Raw genomic sequence first — 19,981 nt, forward strand, 5'->3', positions numbered from 1 at the left:
ACCACATAATTCAGCTCAAGCAGCAGATCTGATTGCACTTACGAGAGCGTGTGTGTTATCGAAAGGAATGAAAGTGACCATATATACCGACAGCCAGTATGCGTTTGGTGTGGCCCATAGTTTTGGACAATTGTGGAAAGAACGTGGGTTCCTGACTTCGCATGGAACTAAAATTCAGCATGGTCAGTTGGTGAATGAGCTTCTTGAGTCACTGACCTTGCCATTACAAGTTGCGATTGTGAAATGCAGTGTACACAAGAAGGTTACTGATGATGTCGGTCGTGGCAATGCATTTGCTGACGAAATCGCAAAAGAAACAGCAAAAGATGTGATGAATCGAATGTATGTTGCAGGCCCCGCAAGATGGGTTGGTGACGTTGGAATGTGTGAAGATACGATAGAGGGTGTGAAGTCTCTTCAAGCTGAAGCTTCAGAGAAAGAGTTGAATGTGTGGAAAGAAAGTACGGGTAAATTGGATGAAAATGGTTGTTGGGTTGACTTGTCAGAACATCAGCGATGGTTGTTACCCGATGCGTATGTGCTTGCAGTGGTGACAATGGCTCATGGAATGGCCCATATCAGTGTGAAAGGGATTTGTAAGTTGTTGGCTCCAGTATGGCAAAATGCTGGAATTCCTAAATGTGCAGAGAATGTGGTCAAGAATTGCATGGTGTGTCTGAAATACAATCCTGGTAGGGGAACCCCAACTCCAGCTGGTCATTTTGCGCCTACAACGTATCCGTTCGAGGTTTTGCAGCTAGATTTCATCCACATGGAAAGGTGCAACAATCTGAAATACGTACTCGTTGTTGTTTGTGCCTTTTCAAGATGGGTAGAAGCATATCCCTTAAAAGACAACACTGCCTTATCCACAGCTAAAGCCCTTGCCAAAGAATTCTTCCCTAGGTTTGGAATGCCGAGAATGGTCTGGAGTGATAATGGGAGTGAATTTGTGGGTCGAGTGATGAAAAAAGTATGTGAGGGGCTAGGTATCCAGCAAAAATTCCACGCTGCAAATCACCCCCAATCAGCTGGACTAGTAGAGTGCTATAATGGCACGCTAAAACTGAAGTTGGCAAAGATACAAGCGAGCTCTGGTCTTAAATGGCCTGACGCTCTGCCTTTAGCACTCCTATCAACAAGAATGACTGTGCATTCGCGAGTGGGACTTAGTCCCTATGAAATTGTGTTTGGCCGCCCGGCCAACATATGGGGAGTGCCAAGACCAACAAAATTCAGTGAGATCGAACACCCTGTACTGCTTGATTATTTGTATGAATTGACGGCTAAATTGTGTGTTCTACACCAACAGGTTCACGATACTCTGCCTCAGGTCTCTGAAGCTCCAGGACATCTTATCGATCCTGGATCATGGGTGCTGGTCAAGAACTTCCAGCGGACAAAGAATGACCGGCCCCCACCTCGTCCTTCTCTCAACAAGATTAGCTGTTCGAGTGGAAGGGAAAAATAACTGGATCCACGGCGTACACTTCCTCTACCGTACGATCAGTGGGTCCAGGAGGGGATCGCTGACTCTGAGACTGAGACTGTGCCTCGTTTTTTGCCATTTAGCGATGCACGTGTAAAAGGAACAATTTCTGAACGAGAAAGTGACAATAATTTGCAAGAAGCTGTGCCACCGTCAATTCGATTGAACACTACAGAGCCTGAACTCTTGTTCCAGAACCAGACAGTACCTGGAAAAAGCCGTTATAATTTGAGACCAAGAACTAAGGACAAATCATTTTTTCCCGTTCCTTTGCTATTTTTTTTAAAAGTGCGGCTCTCTCATCCGAGAAACTTTCTTATTTTTGTTTTTTTCTTTTCGAACCGCCATCCGGGTTCAGCTGTAGGGTCGTGGTTGCCCAAGTCTTTGGAGTGCAGCTGAAGAAGTTAGGTCGACAGTTCTGGTCGGTCTAAGGGAGTTGCCCTGGACTGACAGAAGCATTCCCTAGCATAGAACACCCTACCACCGTGAGCAGCAATAAGAGAGGATGGAGTTTTTCAAGAATGAGAGACCTGCCAAACAGATGGATTTTAAAGCCAGAATGTCTATAATAATGACAAAGAAACGATTTTTGATATTATGTATTTTCATGTTGCTCAGTGTAATGACGTTTTTAATAGGATATGTTTTATTCTCTTTTCAAGTGACATTTGCACCCATTACACAGCCCATACCTCCTTCTACTGTTTCCTCGCATTCTTTTCACCCCCTGCCTGAACACGAGTCTGCCAGAAGATTAGAATTTGTCAACAATTCATTCATTCAGCTTCTACACCAACACCAATTAGTAGTGAACACAACTAACTGTTGGGTGTGTGGTCTTATGCCTCATACTACTGATAAAGGTATCCCTTATCTGGTCCTGCCTTTCAGCCATAATGGTTCTATGTGGGCATATAGAACGGTGTTCATATACGCGTATGAAGCCAACCCCCTACGTTCTGTGAAAGATAATCCTAAGAATAGTGCTCTAGCTAAGGGTATAGTAGATTTGATTAGGGAAGATATTTCCTATGAGACTATCCCGAGAGATGAGACACTAGCATATATTGGATGGAACATAACAGGATATGGAGTTACTCTGAGTGGGAACCAGCGAGCAAAGAGATCCTCCTTGATTTGGATTGTACCCCATCAGGGTCACCTATGTCTGCAAGGTAATGGCAAGAATCCCAGAGCTCAGTTAGGGAAAAGTATCTGCACTGAAACATATGTTTTTGCGTCTCAGACTTCTCCTTCGTTATTAGCAGCTAAGGGTACCTATTTCATCTGCCATACTAGAGCCTATACATGGTTGCCCCCTGACTTCTCAGGCACATGTTTTGTTTCCTTCCTGTTACCTCCCACCTACACGGCCGCGGCAGATTACCATAAGACAAGGATAGTTAGAGGTGTCATAAGTAAAGAAGACACTACAGGACAAGAATTTGGAGATTTCGTAAAGGGTTTTCTGCCGTTTTGGGGTCCTATGGTTAACAGCAGGAACATAAGGCAATTGACAAGGGTGGTTGAATCCACGGTAGTTGAAACCGCTGGTGCCCTTAGTAATTTGACTGCTGAGCTCCAGTCGGATCGCCTTATGACTCTTCAGAACAGGGTCGCATTAGACGTCATACTTGCAGACCGAGGTGGGGTATGTAAAGTGATCCAATCAAGTTGTTGTGTTTTCATCCCAGATAACGCTCCGACAGTCTACAAGGCCATTTCCAAACTGCATAAGATCTCCAAATCTATTCACGTGGATAAAGGAGATTGGTCATTGATGGGGTGGTTCTGGGAGCTGATATCCGCCTGGGGATGGAAGACTCTGGTAGTCATTGGGATGATCTTAGCCATTCTTTTCCTGTCCTGTTTGTGTGTACAGTGTGCTCCTGCAATATGTGGCCTCTGTGCTACATCGTGTGTAAGGAAACCTGTATCAAAAGATGAGCTAAGTAATAGGATGATGCTACAGCAACATCTCAACGACTTTATGAATATAGACCTGGACTCAGATTAGCGTGAGTATGGGTTATTGCCTATGTAAGGGCAAAAAGAGGGTCTGTGGTACTGAAAATTCTGGACCCGTGTTATAAACATCGTCGTATCACAACGATTTTGGTATCAGCAGACCGAGAATGGTTAGAATAGTACGCACAAGCATTGTATTCATATTCAGGTGACGAAATCACCCGAATATCAGAGTTTCTGTCCTGAAACTCTGAGGTTCCATTTAAACGACAGCCATTTTGTGATTGCCCTCACATAGGCCAATGACTAATGCTGAAAACGAGTCTGAAGGACACGTACATCTTTGCTGACTCCTCTGTGACCTGAGCAAGCTGACTCCACTGCCGGAAGCCAAAACCTGTTCGGCCAGTTTCTTTCCCAGTGGCCAAATGAGATTAGTATCAAGGCACAACACATCATAAAACCTTTTCATCACACACAAACCATGCCTAATCTTACACACACCTGTCCCTGTTTCTTTCTTTATGACTTGCTTTACAAGGAGGAGGTGCCTGTTTATATTGGGGGTCCGTCGATATCTGATGAAAGTACTGAGCCTTGCCGGGTAATTGATTGAGGGCTGGACAAACTGAAATATGGCTTGTCATCATAACCCTGCTATTTCTTTGTAGTGAAAATATGTGAATGGTCAACTGTAAAATAAGGAATGTTTGCCTAAAGCATAATATTTTGTATAAAAGAGAAGGTTAGCTTTGCAAGGGGAGCAGTCTCCTGAGAATATACACCGTGTTGTACTTCTAGGATACCTGTTACTGGCTGCAGCCAATAAACAAGATCTTTGACTTCACCAAGAAGACTCTGTGTTTCTGTAGTCTGAAACAGGAAGGACTCAAAGTCTTAGGGTGTGTTCCCTGGCACCACTGGGTTCTGAAAAACCCAGTACTTCACCTCCCATATATTTGTGATAGCCTGCAGTTCCTCAAGAGTTATGCCTGCAAATTATATATGCAAAGTTGAAAGAAGTCCCAGTATAATGAAACAGCCAGTCTACACGAGACCATGACTACCAACGGCCTCAAAAGAGGAGATGACAAGCAATCGCATCTTCCCAGTCACATCTGGGACTTGCTTTCTCCAACTGAAGATATAAAAGTAACCAACGTAATAGATGAAAACGAATCATACCTCTTTACGGACAAAGGTGACCTGTACTCTCCATCTCAACTCAAAAAGGTGATAGAAGGTGGATTCTGTGACAGGACACCAGTGTCAAAAGGTATTCCACAGGCCATTTTCAAAGAAGATCCTAAGTTCTGGGCGAATACGCTATCAGCACTATATAGAGATGCACTTAACAGGCTCCATTCCACTGAGTTGGCTCGGATCCATCATCAATCCAGTCTTTAGAGGAGGGAATAGGTTCAATGAGCCAATTACAGGTTTGTAGCACTCCTGGATGTGGTGGTCAACCATTATGCCTCTCTAATCCTGGCCAGCCTCATGGACTGGTCAAAGATGAATAACGTAGTACCCATTAACCAGTCAGGGTTTACTGAGGTCTTGGCACCACAACAAACATCTTAGCAGCTTCCTTCATATTCGACAGATGCAAGCGAGCAAGGAAGAAACTACATCTCTGCCTTATAGGCTTTAAAGCAGCATTCAAATGAGTCAATTGAGGGATCCTCTGGAACAAAATGAGAAAATGGGCAATCCCTCAAACAATGGCACGAGCTATTGAACAGCTACACACCAGAACATGACTCCAAGTGGAAACAGGGGACAGTACAAGAGTATCAAGGAGGATACCAATCCATCAAGGCCTCAAGCAGGGGTGCGTGTTGGCACCCCACCTTTTCTATCTGTTCATGGCAGACTTGTCGCCAGAGTTAGACCAGGCCATCTTGCTTCCCGTTCACTTGGGTACTCTTTGTTTGTCTCACTTGTCCTATGCAGATGACATCCTGCTCTTCAGCTTGACAAACGTAAGACTCGCTAATGAATTAAGGGCCAGATGTAGCAATTTCCGAATCGCAAATTCAGATGCAGAACGGTGTTTCAGACACCGTCTGCGAATTGCTATGGGGTCGCAAAGATAATATTAATGAGGTGGGTCGCATTTTGCGACCCCATAGCGATTCCCTGCACTCACAGGGATGGTGGCCTGCTGGAGACAGCAGACCTCCATGTCTGTGACTGCTTTTTAAATAAAACAGTTTTTTTTTTGTATTGCAGACTGTTTTCCTTAAAGGAAAACGAGTTGCAATACAAAAAAAATACCGAAACCATTTGGTTTCGTTTTTTCAGAGCAGGCAGTGGTCCATTGGACCACTGCCTGCTCTGAAAAAACATTTTTGGCAACATTCACAAAGGGGAAGGGGGTCCCTTTTGCAAATGGGTTACCACCAGTGTGACACTGGTGGTAACTGCGAATTGCTTTGCGACCGTGTTCGCGGTCACAAAGCAATTTAGCATCGCGGTGCGAGTCGCAAATAGGAAGGGGACACCTTCCCATTCACATCGGTACAGACTCGCAAAATGTGAATGAGCATCACGATGTGCATTTTGCATGGCGCAAACTGCGATTTTAGCAGTTTGCACCGTGCAAAATGCTTCCTACATCTGGCCCTAAAATCCTATGTCAAAAATAAGAAACTCAAGATCAACATGACAAAAACCATGACAATCTCCCACCATCCTGGGCGTCAATTTAAGATCCTTTTTGATTATGCAATTGTGGAGGAGGCCAGCAGCTACAAATATCTGGAGCTATACCTGGACAGTAGAGGCAGCTCTTCTGTACAGGCTGCATGCCAGTGCTTTTCGGTGGGCCTTCTCCCTCCTCCAAAATTCATCCTCGGCTTAAAGAATATGATTGGAGTTTGGGCTTATAAAGCAAGACCTTGGCAGAATGGCTGCTTTGATAAAATGCTGTTACAAAATTTGGAAGGGTCACGAAAATCCATAAAATAGATCACTATGGTCCACCCTGGAAAATGATCTACAATCGGCCTCCCACACATATCTGTTCAGTTCTATAAAATTGCTGCAGTTTGAGATAAGAACATACCCTTTTGAGCCTTCAAGTGAGTGGTGAACAAAGCGGTAAAGGCGCAGTCACATTTGGATGACAAAAACAGTTTTAGATCTCAATCTCACTCCTGAATGGTGATCAAATATTATGGCTCGAAGCCCACTATATATCTAATTAATGTCTTCCCTGCTTGCATCCAAAGAAGACTGATGGTCCTACCTTTCGCTGACTACCCGCACTGGCCAGTCAACTACCCTGGAAATGAAAGTGGCCCAACTACTTGTAGGTTCTGCAACACCAAGAAATAGGACTTTCCATGTCTGGTCTGCATATGTCCCTGTCTCTATAAGCTTTGCACCAGTCGACTAAAAAGTAGTTTTAATGCCGGAAGCTTTCAAACATTCACAGGAGCAATAATAGCGAGTCTCAACCCAGCAACGCTCAGTTGAATTGCAAATTGGTGAAATTTGTGATGGCAGCCTCCCTTTTGCCCAGTGAAACTCCAACTAATGCTTTACTGCTGGACAATAACCTGTGGTCAGTCGGTCTTGATGAAACGTCAATGGTGAAAGGCTGCCGTGCCCATGAGTTGAGGCATTGTGCCTTTTCTAAAGAATATTATACATGGTCGGATCAGGGGTGTAGCTTGAGGGAGCGCGTGTGAGTTGTTATACCCCCCTAATAAATGTATTTTGTGATAAATAGTTGGGTGCTTCCAGTCGTGTATGGTACGGTGACTCTCGGATTTCATCAGGAATTTTTGCACACAAGAGACAAAAACTCACACACACCCTCTCTCTATTTGGAAAGACTTAAAAAATGTTGATTATTTCACAAAATAATGTGCTTTCTCTCACTTAGGATCCTACCTATCCCTCTCTCTTTCCACTGTTTCTTAAGCCCCTCTTGTGTGCCTTGCTTCTTGTATAATGTATTTTAATATCATGCGCTGGCGTGTTTGTCCAGAAATCAGAAGCTAGCACCCTCCCAATCATAGTAAATGAGCTACACCCCTGGATATGATAGTGTTTTTACATATTGATAAGGTTGTATTTTTAACTGGGTTTTGATGTTAATAGATATGGTTTTAGCTTAGTTGAACCAACTGATCTTCTAATTGATCTTAACAGACATATTTTAACTTAGCTGAACCAATCGGTCCTCTAATTGCTAAAGCATCTTTCTTGAGATGATCTTCAACTATATAACATAGCATAAGGTCAGTTGGTTGCAATCACGTTTTACGAAGCACAGATGCACTTTAAATACACTTCCGTTAGCAGATTGTGTTATTTTTCTTTATAGTATCATTATACGGTGTTATTTCCAATGCCAACATTGTTCTTTTTTTAATTAACTGAAACAATAAACTTGGTTTTGGCTTTGAGTAGAGGTCAAACTCTGGACTACAGTAGGCAACAAATTGGGCATTGGCTACACCTATTTTCATTTTTGTTTTTACAAATTCAGCATTCAAAACAAACCAATAAAGAAAACTATATCAGTCAAAAGAAAACGACAGCATTAAACATGATGTCAACTGATTTTACAGACAATTTTACAAATAACTCACAAAAATTCTACTCCCTCATGAAATCAAAAAGCAAACAAAAAACAAGCAAATTAAAATACAATGCTTCGCTGGAAATATCTAGGGCTTCCTTAGCCGTAATCATGAGACTCTTTTTATCCCTTACACATTTGTTATGTTATGTGTATTTGCAAAGCGCACTATCACCTGCAACGATATCTTAGTGCAGAGCAGGTGTCTGTGCCTAGCCCTTCCTATGGTAGGGTGGTTAATTAAAAAAGCCAGGTCTTTAGCTTTTTGTGGAATTCAAGAAGAGAGGAAGAGGCTCCGATTTGTGACAGTAGGTCATTCCACACTTTAGGAGCGATGTAAGAGAGCAGCTGTCCTCCTGATCTGGTTGTGTTATGAAGGATGTGTGCCAGTAGGAGTTCTGCAAAATGGAGGTGTCTGGGTGGTTGGTGGAAGGAAATGCAACTGTTCAAGTAGGTGGGGCATGGCTTGTGTAGAGTGCTTTCAATTTGTGTGTGAGGAGTTTGAATTGAGCACATTTGAGTATTGGGAGTCAAAGTAGTTGTGGTGTGAGTTCTGTGTGGGAGGCTGAGGATGAGCCTGGCTACCGAAATCTGGATTGTATGTAGTCTTTCAGTGATTTGCTTGGTGATTCCAGAGTAGAGGAAGTTTCTGTTGTCCAATTTGTTGATAGCTGGGGTGTGAGTGACAGTTTTCTAGTGTTTTGGGAGCCATTTGAAGATCTTCCTCAAAATCTTCAAAGTGTGGAAGCAGAATGCAGTGACGGCATTGACTTGTGCAGCCATGTCCGCTTTGCTGTCGATGATTATCCCAAGGTTCCTATGTGGGTTCTGGGTGTGGGTCCGAATTTGGCCAGCCACCATGAGGACCCATGATGAGGTGTTCTTCCCGAAGAGCAATACTTCTGTCTTGTTGGTGTTGAGGTTGAGACAGTTGGCTTTCATCCAGTTAGTGAGTTCAGTCATGCGGGTGGTGAACTTGTTTCCGTGGGTGGGTGAAATCGGCAGAGTTTTACTCTGCGAAGTAACATACAAATGATTGGGCAGAACTCACCAAATTCCTCCAATTATGCAGGCTGAATGATACATTCTGCCCAACCCTATTTGTTTTTTGAGTTGGGGATCTTGTCTGAGAGGGAGAGCATGAGTTGCAAGTCATCTGCATAGGAGAGGATGTTGATGTTGTGTGCATGGACGATGTTCGCCAGAGGCATATGTGCATGTTGAAGAAGGTAGGGCTGAGCAATAAGCAATGAGCCATGAGGCACTCTGTAGATGAGTCTGCAGTCTTCCAAGGAATAAGATGCCTGGCTGATAGCTTGTGCTCTATCTGTTAGGAAGGAGCAGATCGAGAGAAGAGTGGGTCTCTGGATGCCAATCTCTTTAAGGCGTCTGATGAGGATGGGGTATAAGACCATATCAAATGCTGCAGAGGGGTCCAGGAGAATGAGGGCTGCTGTTTCGCCTCTGTCAAGCATCATGCGGATGTTGTTTGTGGTTGCAATGAGTGCTGTTTGTGTACTGTAGTTGGGCCCGAACCAGGACTGTGTGGTGTCAAGGAACTGGTGTTTCCTGAGGTGGTGAAGTTAGGGTGGTGTAAGGTGGTTGTACCCAAGGCAATGACCTCCCAGTGGTTAGTCTGGTCCCATTGAAAGAAAGGCACAAAGTGGGCACTGGTGAGGTTTCACCTCCCACAAAAGATGTCCTGAAAAGTCAGGCAGCTGTCAAGCAGCAGGGTGAATCCCCCTCCTGAACTGACAGAAGGGAAAGAAGAAGGATGTATGCTGCACAACGTGGTAAGCCCCCACTCTAAATAGAAAGGGAGGTTGCAAGACTCCACTGTTGCCCCTAGAGAAGCTCAACCACCTGTCAGTGGGGAGTTTATGGTGTAGTTTTGGCCTCTGACAGTTATCAGTGGCCCCTGTTGGCCTTCATGGCAGCCCTGTGCTTGCCACAGGAGACAGACCTTATAACCAGGAGCAAGTTAGGCCCTTCGGCCCTGTTGTTTGTCGTGGGGTTGCTCAAGTGTTTTGTAACCTCTGTGGGCAAGCTCGGTGTCATTTTAGCAAAAGTAGGGTTAGGTGAGGTAAGCACCGCATCACAGACTAAAAGGGGAGGAAGAAAAAGACAAAGCTGTAGGGAAGGCTCAGTTTGGAATGGGTCCTATTGCTGTTGAGATCAGTCGACTGCCCAGAGGGAGTGACCCAGACAGGAGGATGTAAGGCAGAGTAGGCCCTACAATATTACAGGCAGTTTTCTTTACATTCTTCCTTGCCTGACAAGCCAGGTAAACTCCCCCAGGGTTGGGTTGAGTCTCCTGGGCGTGTTGGCTGGAAGGGGAGGGGTGTGTAAGAAAACTGGGCTATTTACAGATTCCCCCCACTTTTTGCCCCCATTTGAATCCCTAAATGCTGGATTTTCAACTCTGATAGTGCACTGAGACCTGATAAAGAGGCCGCCTTATATGTGTTCTCTCTCTAAATTGTCATTTCGACATGGTGAACCTTTACCCCTTTTGTAGGTCCCTAGTAAATGGCACCCAGGGTACGGGCTCAAGTGGTAAAGGGGTCCCTAGGGCTGCAGCATGAGGATGTACCACCCTTGAGGACCCATGCAAACTGCTGATGGCAGGCCTGCCGTTGCAGACTGCCAGAGCGGAGCAAACTGCTCAAATTTGACTGTGCCCTCACCATGAGTGACACAGTCCCATACACTGCCTTACATATATGTGAGACACCCCTAAAGAAAGTAACTGCAGCTAAGGAGACAGGGTGCATTATATTTGAGGTGCAGGCATGTAAGTACAAACTTATATGCTTCTATGCCATCCTTTCCATTAAGGTAAACTACAAGTGCAGGCCGGTCCTTTGGATAACATGGGACTTAAGCTCCAGTTGACCAAGGCAGCTAGCTCCATTATGGTACTGCATAGATATGTTGAGTGTGGTGTCAAACAATGTACCTTCTTTCCCCCAACACAAATCTTGTGTTGAGGAACAGCTGGCATGGGCCCAGGTGACACACTAGACATTGCCCTCCTATATGCCACCCTCCTTTGTGCTCTGGACGAGTAACCCTCGCTTTTCCCTGTGCAGGCTGCTGCCAAAACAGAGTTCTGACCTCCTGCCAGGCAGCCTGGGTGCTCTCAGAGGTCAGAACAAAGGGCTGAAGCAGGCAGGCTAGTGAATAGAGCCATCAGCGTGTGAGCTTCAAAGGCTGCACTGCCCCTGACAGCAATTTGAACCATCCTCCAGTGAAGAAACAGCCCCCACCCTACCCCCAGGTACATTTTCTCGTGGACAGGCAGGAAATTAGTTATGTAGGACTGTGCATACCCCAGAAGGTTGATCGCACCTCCAGGGTGAGCAGCCCAGTCCGTGCACTAAAGTTAGATTTCAGCCATCTTAGGAGTGGCAGAATAGAGGGTTCTTGATAGCTAAAAGTGACCTGACCCACCGGATGTGATCACCTCAGGGTCGGATTAGCTGTAGGAGATAGCTGCCCATTGGCCATTAGTCTCCACAACTCCTAACTCCCCTAAATCCAGGATTTAAGGGACAACCCTGACACCTGAACCTCAGATATGATGGACTAACTTCAAAGAAGGAAACACAGAATCTCTGCATCGCTGACAACCAAACACTGCCCACTGCTCCAAAGCAAAAGAGGGAAACTCTGAGGCAACAGACTGCAAACTGCGGGTTCAACCTTCATCCTTGGCTGAAATTCATCACTCTCGACCAGAGGGATCCTTGTGGAAGCCAGAAGTACCCCCAGTCTCCCTTGGAATAGTGGAACCAGTGCCCTGCAAACAGCAGGTAAAAAGACACTCTAGAACCAAAGAATCACTAGCCATCTGGCTGGCCGAGGGATCGACCAGATTCAATTTGTGAAGTGCATTGTGGGAGTTGTAGTCCAATCTTCCACAAAGTTACAGGCCTCTACTACACTCCAGCGGACCTCCAGATGTCTCCAAATCATCTTGCAGTGGTTAACGCTACCAAGGCTTGTTGGTCTCCAGCCAGGTGACTGACCCCTTAACTTGATGCTGCAAGAGGAAAGCACTGCCCAGCACCTGTGACTGACATCAGCAATGGCCCCATACCTGAGTTTTCGCATCCCCTTTGCCGCAGCACTGCGTGTACTGTAAAATCAGCATCAGCGCAAGCCCTGTTTGGGGCCATGGACAGCCAGGATAACTCAGCACCCGGACCCCACTTGCCTGGTAGAAGTGAACTGACTGTTGTGACCTGGGCCCAGGGCCTGCACTAATTTAACCCTGCAAGGGCTCCCTGAAGCTTGACCTTTAAGTAGCCGTTTGTCACCAGTGGCATACCTGCCATTGACTTCAACGCGAGATCCATTCAGCACCAGGGACAACCAGGACAACTCTGCACCCAGACTCTACAGGCAAGGCAAAACTGCTCTGACTGTCGTGATTGGTCCCAGGGAATGCACTAGCCTATCCCCCAAGGGTTCCATGGAACTTGTCTTTTAAGTGCATTTTTGCAACATATGACATTTTCCCATTGAATTCACTGCAATGTCTAAATGTCATTTCTGCACTGATTTTCTGGTGCTTCTGAAATCAATATCTCTGGTTCTCCCGAACCTGTACTGTTTGGTTGGTGTCTAAATTTAAATAAGCTCTATTTTTATAAATTGTTGTCAGATTTCTTCCTGGTCATGTCAATAATCGTCCATGTCTGTACTATGAAATGCTTAATACATATTCCTCTCAGGAAAGCCTGACTGCTCTTTGCCACAGTACCTGGACTGAGCTAAGGGTTTACTAGTGTGAATCCAAGGACCATCTCTGGGTATGTGAGAGTATTACATGATGAGGACTAACCCCCCCCACACCAAATAATACTCCACTTTCCTACACAGTGGGTATGAATTGCTGCCATACGTGATGCTGGAGGGAAGAGACCTCTACAATGACGTAGGGAAAAAGAAGATAATGCTCCTTTAGACATTTGATTAGGCCCTTTTACTGAAAGTAGCTTAGTATTCCTGAGCACTGCCATTTGAGTTATGGTGGGGGTGAAGGGGAGTATTGTGGTCTCTGTTGTTTATTCTTAGAAGGGTCTTTTAAGTGAGGCCTGCCTTTCATGTCTTTTCCTGATGACTGCTGAGTACCTGTGGTGTGGGTATTCTAGAATGGAAACTACCCTGCTGTATCACTCTATGCAAAGGCTGTGTTTACAGAACAGCCTGGCGAAGTGACTTGAAAGAAGAACCATCTCTAACTTGGTCAGAAAAGATAATGAACAGCCCCGGGTTGCCTTCACGGTATAAAGGTGGGAGCCACTGATCCACTTGCTGTTCTAGTTCTAAGTTCTCTTTAATCATACAAAGGAGTGAACAGCAGCATAGCATACTCAGAGGACTGAAGTGCATCCAGAGCTGGGGTCTGCCTGACAGCCAGCTTCCCAGATGTGGAGAGACATTACCTAGAATCTTGCTTGGAAGGTACATCTATTCCCTTGACCTGACGAGCCTAGAACCCACCTGCCTGCTGAGAAAGTGAAGGAGCCTGCCAACACTTCTGGAGGTGTGAATGTACAGAGAGAGCCAGGAGCAGCTTCACCTCTGGTTTATGAGGGCCAGTCCAAACAGGACAGCTGAACAAAGTGCACGAGGTAGCCTGAATACAGCCTCTTCAGGCAAGCAGTTCCAGTCAGAAAATATGCCAACAATGAACTGTGCCAGAGCAAACTGTGCTGCTGCAACAAGGAACTTTGCGCAAGTGGATTGTGCTACTGCAACATCGAACTATGCCTATGTGGACTTCACCACTGCAACAATAAACTATGCCAGAGCAGACTGTGCCACTGCAACAATGAGCTGTGCTGAAGCAGACTGCGCTGCTGCGTCAACAAAGTGTGCCAATGGCGGACAGCACTGCCTGAAAAACTACACTGAGGTGGGCCATGACTTTTGACCTCGTGACCCAAATCACCATCACAACTGAAGCCCAGATGTGGGCTCCTCATCAGCTGCAGGCCTGCATCAACCCTGCAGCACTTCACACCTGCACAGACTCCAGGCAGCAGTCTCCTCTGCTGCCTGCTGCCTGCTGCCTGCTGTGGTCATGGCCCGAGTGTGGAATAACCCTCTGCCGGTGTGCCTCCTTCTAGAAGACAGAGCAATTCAGATGCCTGCTGCAGCTCCTAGCCAGTCACCAAGAAGGTCTGAGTGGCTCTACCTAGTCCACACTCACACAAAGAGGGGGCTATGCAGGACCCTAAACGCAGTTGCCCCAGTGCCATGAAAACTTTGTACCTGTAGTCTGTTCTGTGCAGCATTATGTTTTCTGCGTGTATAACAGTACTTTACTTTACCAAAGTAAACCACTAGATTATAGAATATGTTCTTGCGCTGCCAGGTGGCTCTTGGAGTCTCAGCTAGAACACCCCCATACTACTTTACTGAAAAGCCTGGGACTGCTCGCCTTTACTACCACTGAAAGTCAGGAGCTAAAGGGGCTGAACTTGGCCCAGTTTTGCAGCGCCATAGTAGGATGGATACCAGGCAATAACCATCGCAGCCTCAAGGCTGAGGCCCAGTAACTTCTGCATGCCACGTAGCTTACAGCCCCTCGAATCAAGTCTGACAAACGTTTGTTGTTAAGTTTATATTATGTGTGTTTTCAATAAGGCCTTCTCAAGATTTTTTTAACTCTGTGACCACAACATTTTCAGCTTTTATGATGCCAGGAAAAAACTCTGGGTATCGCTAGTAAATTTATGGATCATGAGCCAACAGGTAGTCTAAATGTGGCCAACTTTTTCACATGACAAACATCATTCCTTGTTCACCAAAGCTCCCGTTGGCTCTTTATTACACATCTGAATTCTCCATTATGGCTCCCCACTGAAAAATAACTGATGTCCCTAGATAAGTTTGTTCTTCCCTTCGCCATTAACAATAGTGTCTTGGTTCTTCCCAGTCTTACCTGCACTGGCACCATGCACTGCCTTCTTCTGCAGCAGTGACACCTTCAAGAGATCCAACGGTGAGCTGGTGTGTGTGGTGCTCTAACTATGCATCTTGCATGGCTAATCTGCCCAACCTTCACTATCGTCCTAATCTTCTCCTGGGAGGCGGGTGGTGGGATATCTTACAGGGTTTCTTCGGCTTCATGGTTTTGGAGAATGGCGCCTGTTTTTCTTAGCGTCAAGTCAAGGGATCCCAGAGGTCATGTTGCTCGTCTTTTTGTGAAACAGCCGCTTGCTGACTGCTATTGACACCTACTGGGCCTTTGGGAAATTGTGCCCATAACATCCCAAGGTGGTGTAGTGGATGTCAGTACTTCCAGGTTGTTATAGGAAGGAGTTCAATGACTACACTATATATAAAACATGTAAACCATGTTTTCAGTGCTTTGCAATACGATGAGTAGTACTTGTCTTTTATTTGCACTTCATTCCCTTGTTTCTTTAGTGATGCTATTTTTACCTAATCGTTATTTGTATTTTTTAACCTTCTATCGAATTGTAGTTTGTAATTTCTTACTTGGCAATGTTTTTTTTTTGGCTTGCTTATTTTCCCTCTCCTAGATGCTGTGTTCTTCTCTTTCTATTCTGAAGACTGGGGACTTTCTTCCTAGCATCTTTTTGTCAGTTCACTATTCCTGATTTCACTATGGCAAAACAAACAATCACAATGGACAGCAGATCAATTTTTTTTTACGGTATTTCACAGGTTTGTGACCTGGGAAGCCCAAAGTACATTTCCTGGAATTACAAAATACATTTGTCAACAAAACGCAAGATTTGATACATTTATGAAACCTAATGTTTTAATCATCAGTATGGTGTGTTTTCCTAATTCCTATTTACCCTTTTGCACTCAGATGGTGTGACTGGTGTGAAGGAGGGCTGGAAAAACTTTATGAAGAGTGGATGATTAGGAAAGGGAGCTCAGAGAGTGGTAATGTTGGTTTGGAACTATGAAGACAACTGTGGTAAACAGTGATTGCTACCTACAAACAGGAATTGCCAAGGCTATCAGTGGGAAGCAGTAAAGTGGATAGGCACTGGGTGCTTTAAGTGAGTTCTGCAAGTGGGTAGCAAGTGGGCTCTGAGGAAGGGTAAATGTACACTTTATCATAACAGTTTATAGATAAAGTAAAGAATCCATCTCTCACCTCTATTCCTTCCATCTCATATTCCTCCTGCTCAGCCTTCAGAGTCATCTCTATGAACAGTTGCTGAAGTTTCTCATTGCAGTAATTGATGCAGAATTGTTCAAAGCTGGTGATAATGAGTTTAAAAAAGAAATGTATAGAACTGTTTGTCACTAAAAACAATCATCCGTTTAGTAATTGTAAAGAAGGAAGATACTATGTGGAAATTAAGTTCCCATTAAGACATTATTACTAAACCCACAAAATATTTTCAGCAATTTATAGGCGGGTGACTGTTAAATTGAGCAATGACATCATAATGACCAGTAAAAAAGAGAAAGGCCCTCATTATGACTTCAGCGGTCTTTTCACAAGACCGCTGCAGCCACGGGAGCCATGAAGACCACCAGTGCTGGTGGTTTTCTGACCACCATATTACGGGTACTAAAGGATGTCTGCCACAATTTGGGGGGAAATCCTTCAGTAGTCGTGTAAGCGGCTAGCCCCACCCCACCAAAAGGACTCGGTGCCCTGATGGCACGGCGCTGCTGGCGGTGGAAGCACCCGTTCCCTGCCAGACGACCTTCTCACCGGACAAGTTAAGCTGATCGCCCGACAAGGGAGGGGAGGGTGGTAGGGTGGAGGGTGTTGTGTGTGCGTGTTTGAGTGGGTGTTTGAATGTGTGTGTGTATGCGTGTGGAAGTGGGTGTTTGAATGCATGTGTGTATATGCATGTGTGTATGGGTGTGTGTATGGGTATATGATTGTTGAAGTGATTGTTGATTGTTGAAGTGAATGCGTGTACTTATGCGTGTGAGCGAATGCTTGTATGTATGCATGTGAGTGAATGCGTGTATGTATGCATGTGAGTGAAGGCGTGTATGTAAGTGTTGGTGAATGAGTGTATACAGTGTGTGGGTGCGTGTGAGTGAATGCAGGGGATGGGAAGGTTCTGGTATGGAAGGGGGTGGGAGGAGGAGGGGTTCTGGGAAGGGAAGGGGGGTTGGGGTGGGGGAGTCGTCTACCAGTGGCAGGAAAGAAATTTCCTGTCACTGGTAGCCTTTCCACCAGGGTTTTTGTGGCGATGGTAATCTCTGGTCCGGTTATCCAAGCGCCCTGGCAGTACAGGTGGGGATGTGCCGGCTTGGCCCACACTCATAAGATGGCAGTCTTCACCGCTGGCCCGTCGCCGGTGAGACCGCTACCATGGCCCTGTCGGTCTTCGGGCTGCCAGGACCATAATGAGGGCCAAAGTCTAAAAAAGATGTTTCAATTTGGCAAAACCTGAAAATAACAAATTAAACAATCATCTAAGTAGGGAAATAATTAGGCATTATTGCCAGCAGTTATGGGAAGAATTGCCTTTAATTACTTCGACCCTGCTTGCAAGTAGGCCGCTCCCCGCCTTGCCCTCTGCGCCACCTCCTTCTCCCATCCTCTCTCTCTCCAAACCCTCCCGCTGCGTCCCCTGCGGCCCCTCCCGCCTCCCCCCTCCTTTCTCTCATCGTTCTCTCTCCGTTCTTCTCTCACCTTTCTTCTCTCTCCAAAACCCCGCCGCTGCGTCCCCTGCGGCCCCTCCTGCCTCCCCCCTTCTTTCTCTCACCGTTCTTCTCTCTCTGTTCTTCTCCCACATTTCTTCTCTCTCCAAAACCCCGCCGCTGCATCCCCTGCGGCCCCACCCCCCAGCCCTCTCATAGGACAGGCCCTACCGCCACCCAGCTGCCACTCCCACCCTCCCCTCCTCTTATGGCATCTGCGGCGAGGCCGAGTGGCCGCGCCGCTGGCGTGCCTTTGGCGCGCCAAAGGCAAGCCCGTCCGCGCCTAGACCGCGCCCATCGCCAAAACCCCTGGTCCTCCCAGACACACCTACTCCCCCCTCACCCTCACCCTCCACTCCCTCAACCCCGACCCCCACCCCACATGCACCACATCTAGCCCCACACACACTCATGGCCCCTTCACCTGCTACACCTGCCACTTCTCCTGCTCGTCATCCCTCACACCACACACCAACCATAGCGACCCCACCCTCAACAAACACAACACCCCCAACACAAAACTCACCCACCCTGCCCCCACCAACCAACCCCGCAGCACACCAGCCCACAACCAGAACACACCCCGCAACAACACCCTCACGCACCACACCAACGCCACCCACCACAACCACCTGAACTGCCTGCTACTCAACATCCGCTCCCTTCACAAACATGCCATAGAACTCTGGGAGCTCATCACTACACCTGACATCGCCTTCCTCACGGAAACCTGGACCAACCTCTCCTCAGAACCCGACATAGCCATAGCCACCCCCAAGGGATACAAACTCCAACACAAAGACCGCCTAAACAAGCCAGGCGAAGGCATCGCCATCCTACACAGAGACACCATCAAAGTCACCACCAGCTCCCAAGACACTATCGGCAACACTGAACACATGCAATTCCTCGTCCACATCAACAACAACTCGACCCACAGAGGTACACTAGTCTACAGACCACCCGGACCACGCCCCGCCTTCTGCGACACCATCGCAGACAGCATCAGCACGTACGCCCTCACCTCCACAGACTACATCATCCTCAGTGATTTCAACTTTCACTTAGAAAACCCACAAGACCACAACACTAACTCCCTCATAGACAACCTCAACAACCTCGGACTCAAACAACTGGTCACCGCACCCACCCACTCAGCAGGACACACGCTGGACGCAATCTTCACCTCAAGCCAACACATAGCCTACACCTACACCACCGAACTCTCCTGGACAGACCACCGCTGCGTCTACTTCTCCTTCACCAAACCCCCCACACACTACCGTCAACACACCACACCCTGCCTCTTGTGGGAAAAGATCCCAACAGAACGTCTAAACTCCCAACTGGCCCATAACCCCCCCCACACCAACGACCCCAGCGCAGGAGCACACATCTCTCCAAATCGATCACTACCTGCGCAGACACACTAGCACCCCTCAGAAGACACATCACCACCGCAACATCAAGAACGCCCCATGGGTCACCCCTGAACTCCAAGTGCAAATGCCGCCAAGCTGAGAAAATATGGAAAATAAAACCCTCCTCAACCAACGTCTCCACACTCAAAACCAACATTCGCACCCATCACCAACTCATACGCACTGCTAAAAGAGTTCACTACAAGACACGCCTTGACAACAACTCACAAAACAGTAAAGAACTCTTCACCATCATCAACGAACTTGCCAAAAACAAAGCCAGCAACATAGACCCACACACACACAGCCCGTATGTGACGCACTTTCCAACCACTTCCTCCACAAAATCCTAGACATCCACAACAGCTTCACATCACACACACCCACCACACATACCCCTCTCCCACCCAACTCAACCCCCCCTCAAGACTCCACCACACTATCCACATGGACCCCTACCACACACAAAGAAACTGAAAAAACCATGAACTCCATCCACTCCCGTTCCCCCTCAAACCCCTGTCCACAACGCATCTACAACAAAGCTAGCCCTACCATCGCCCCCATACTCTACAACATAATCAACTCCTCTTTAGACTCCGCCACCTACCCAGACCCCTGGAAGCACGCAGAAATTACCGCTCTCCTAAAAAAAAAACAAGCCAACCCGGAGATCCTCTCCAACTACCGCCCCATCTCCCTCCTCCCGTTCCCCGCCAAGGTTGCAGAGAAATTAGTCAACACTCGCCTATCCCACTTCCTCGAAGAAACCAACACCCTTGACCCCTCACAATCTGGGTCCTGCAAGAACCACAGCACAGAACCTGCCCTCATTGC

The 19,981-nt window shown here is 46.7% G+C and overlaps 1 protein-coding gene across 1 annotated transcript in view; it reads right to left on the reverse strand.

The window, feature by feature from the left end:
• Positions 1-19,981, reverse strand: part of MYO1H (myosin IH) — a 570,182-nt gene that overhangs the window by 326,456 nt on the left and 223,745 nt on the right. The window contains exon 11 of the mRNA XM_069212716.1: positions 16,207-16,312. Coding sequence (XP_069068817.1) covers positions 16,207-16,312 — 106 coding nt within the window. The remainder of the gene's footprint in view (positions 1-16,206; positions 16,313-19,981) is intronic.

The sequence above is a fragment of the Pleurodeles waltl genome, chromosome 11, assembly GCF_031143425.1.
Source record: "Pleurodeles waltl isolate 20211129_DDA chromosome 11, aPleWal1.hap1.20221129, whole genome shotgun sequence".
NCBI lineage: Eukaryota > Metazoa > Chordata > Amphibia > Caudata > Salamandridae > Pleurodeles > Pleurodeles waltl.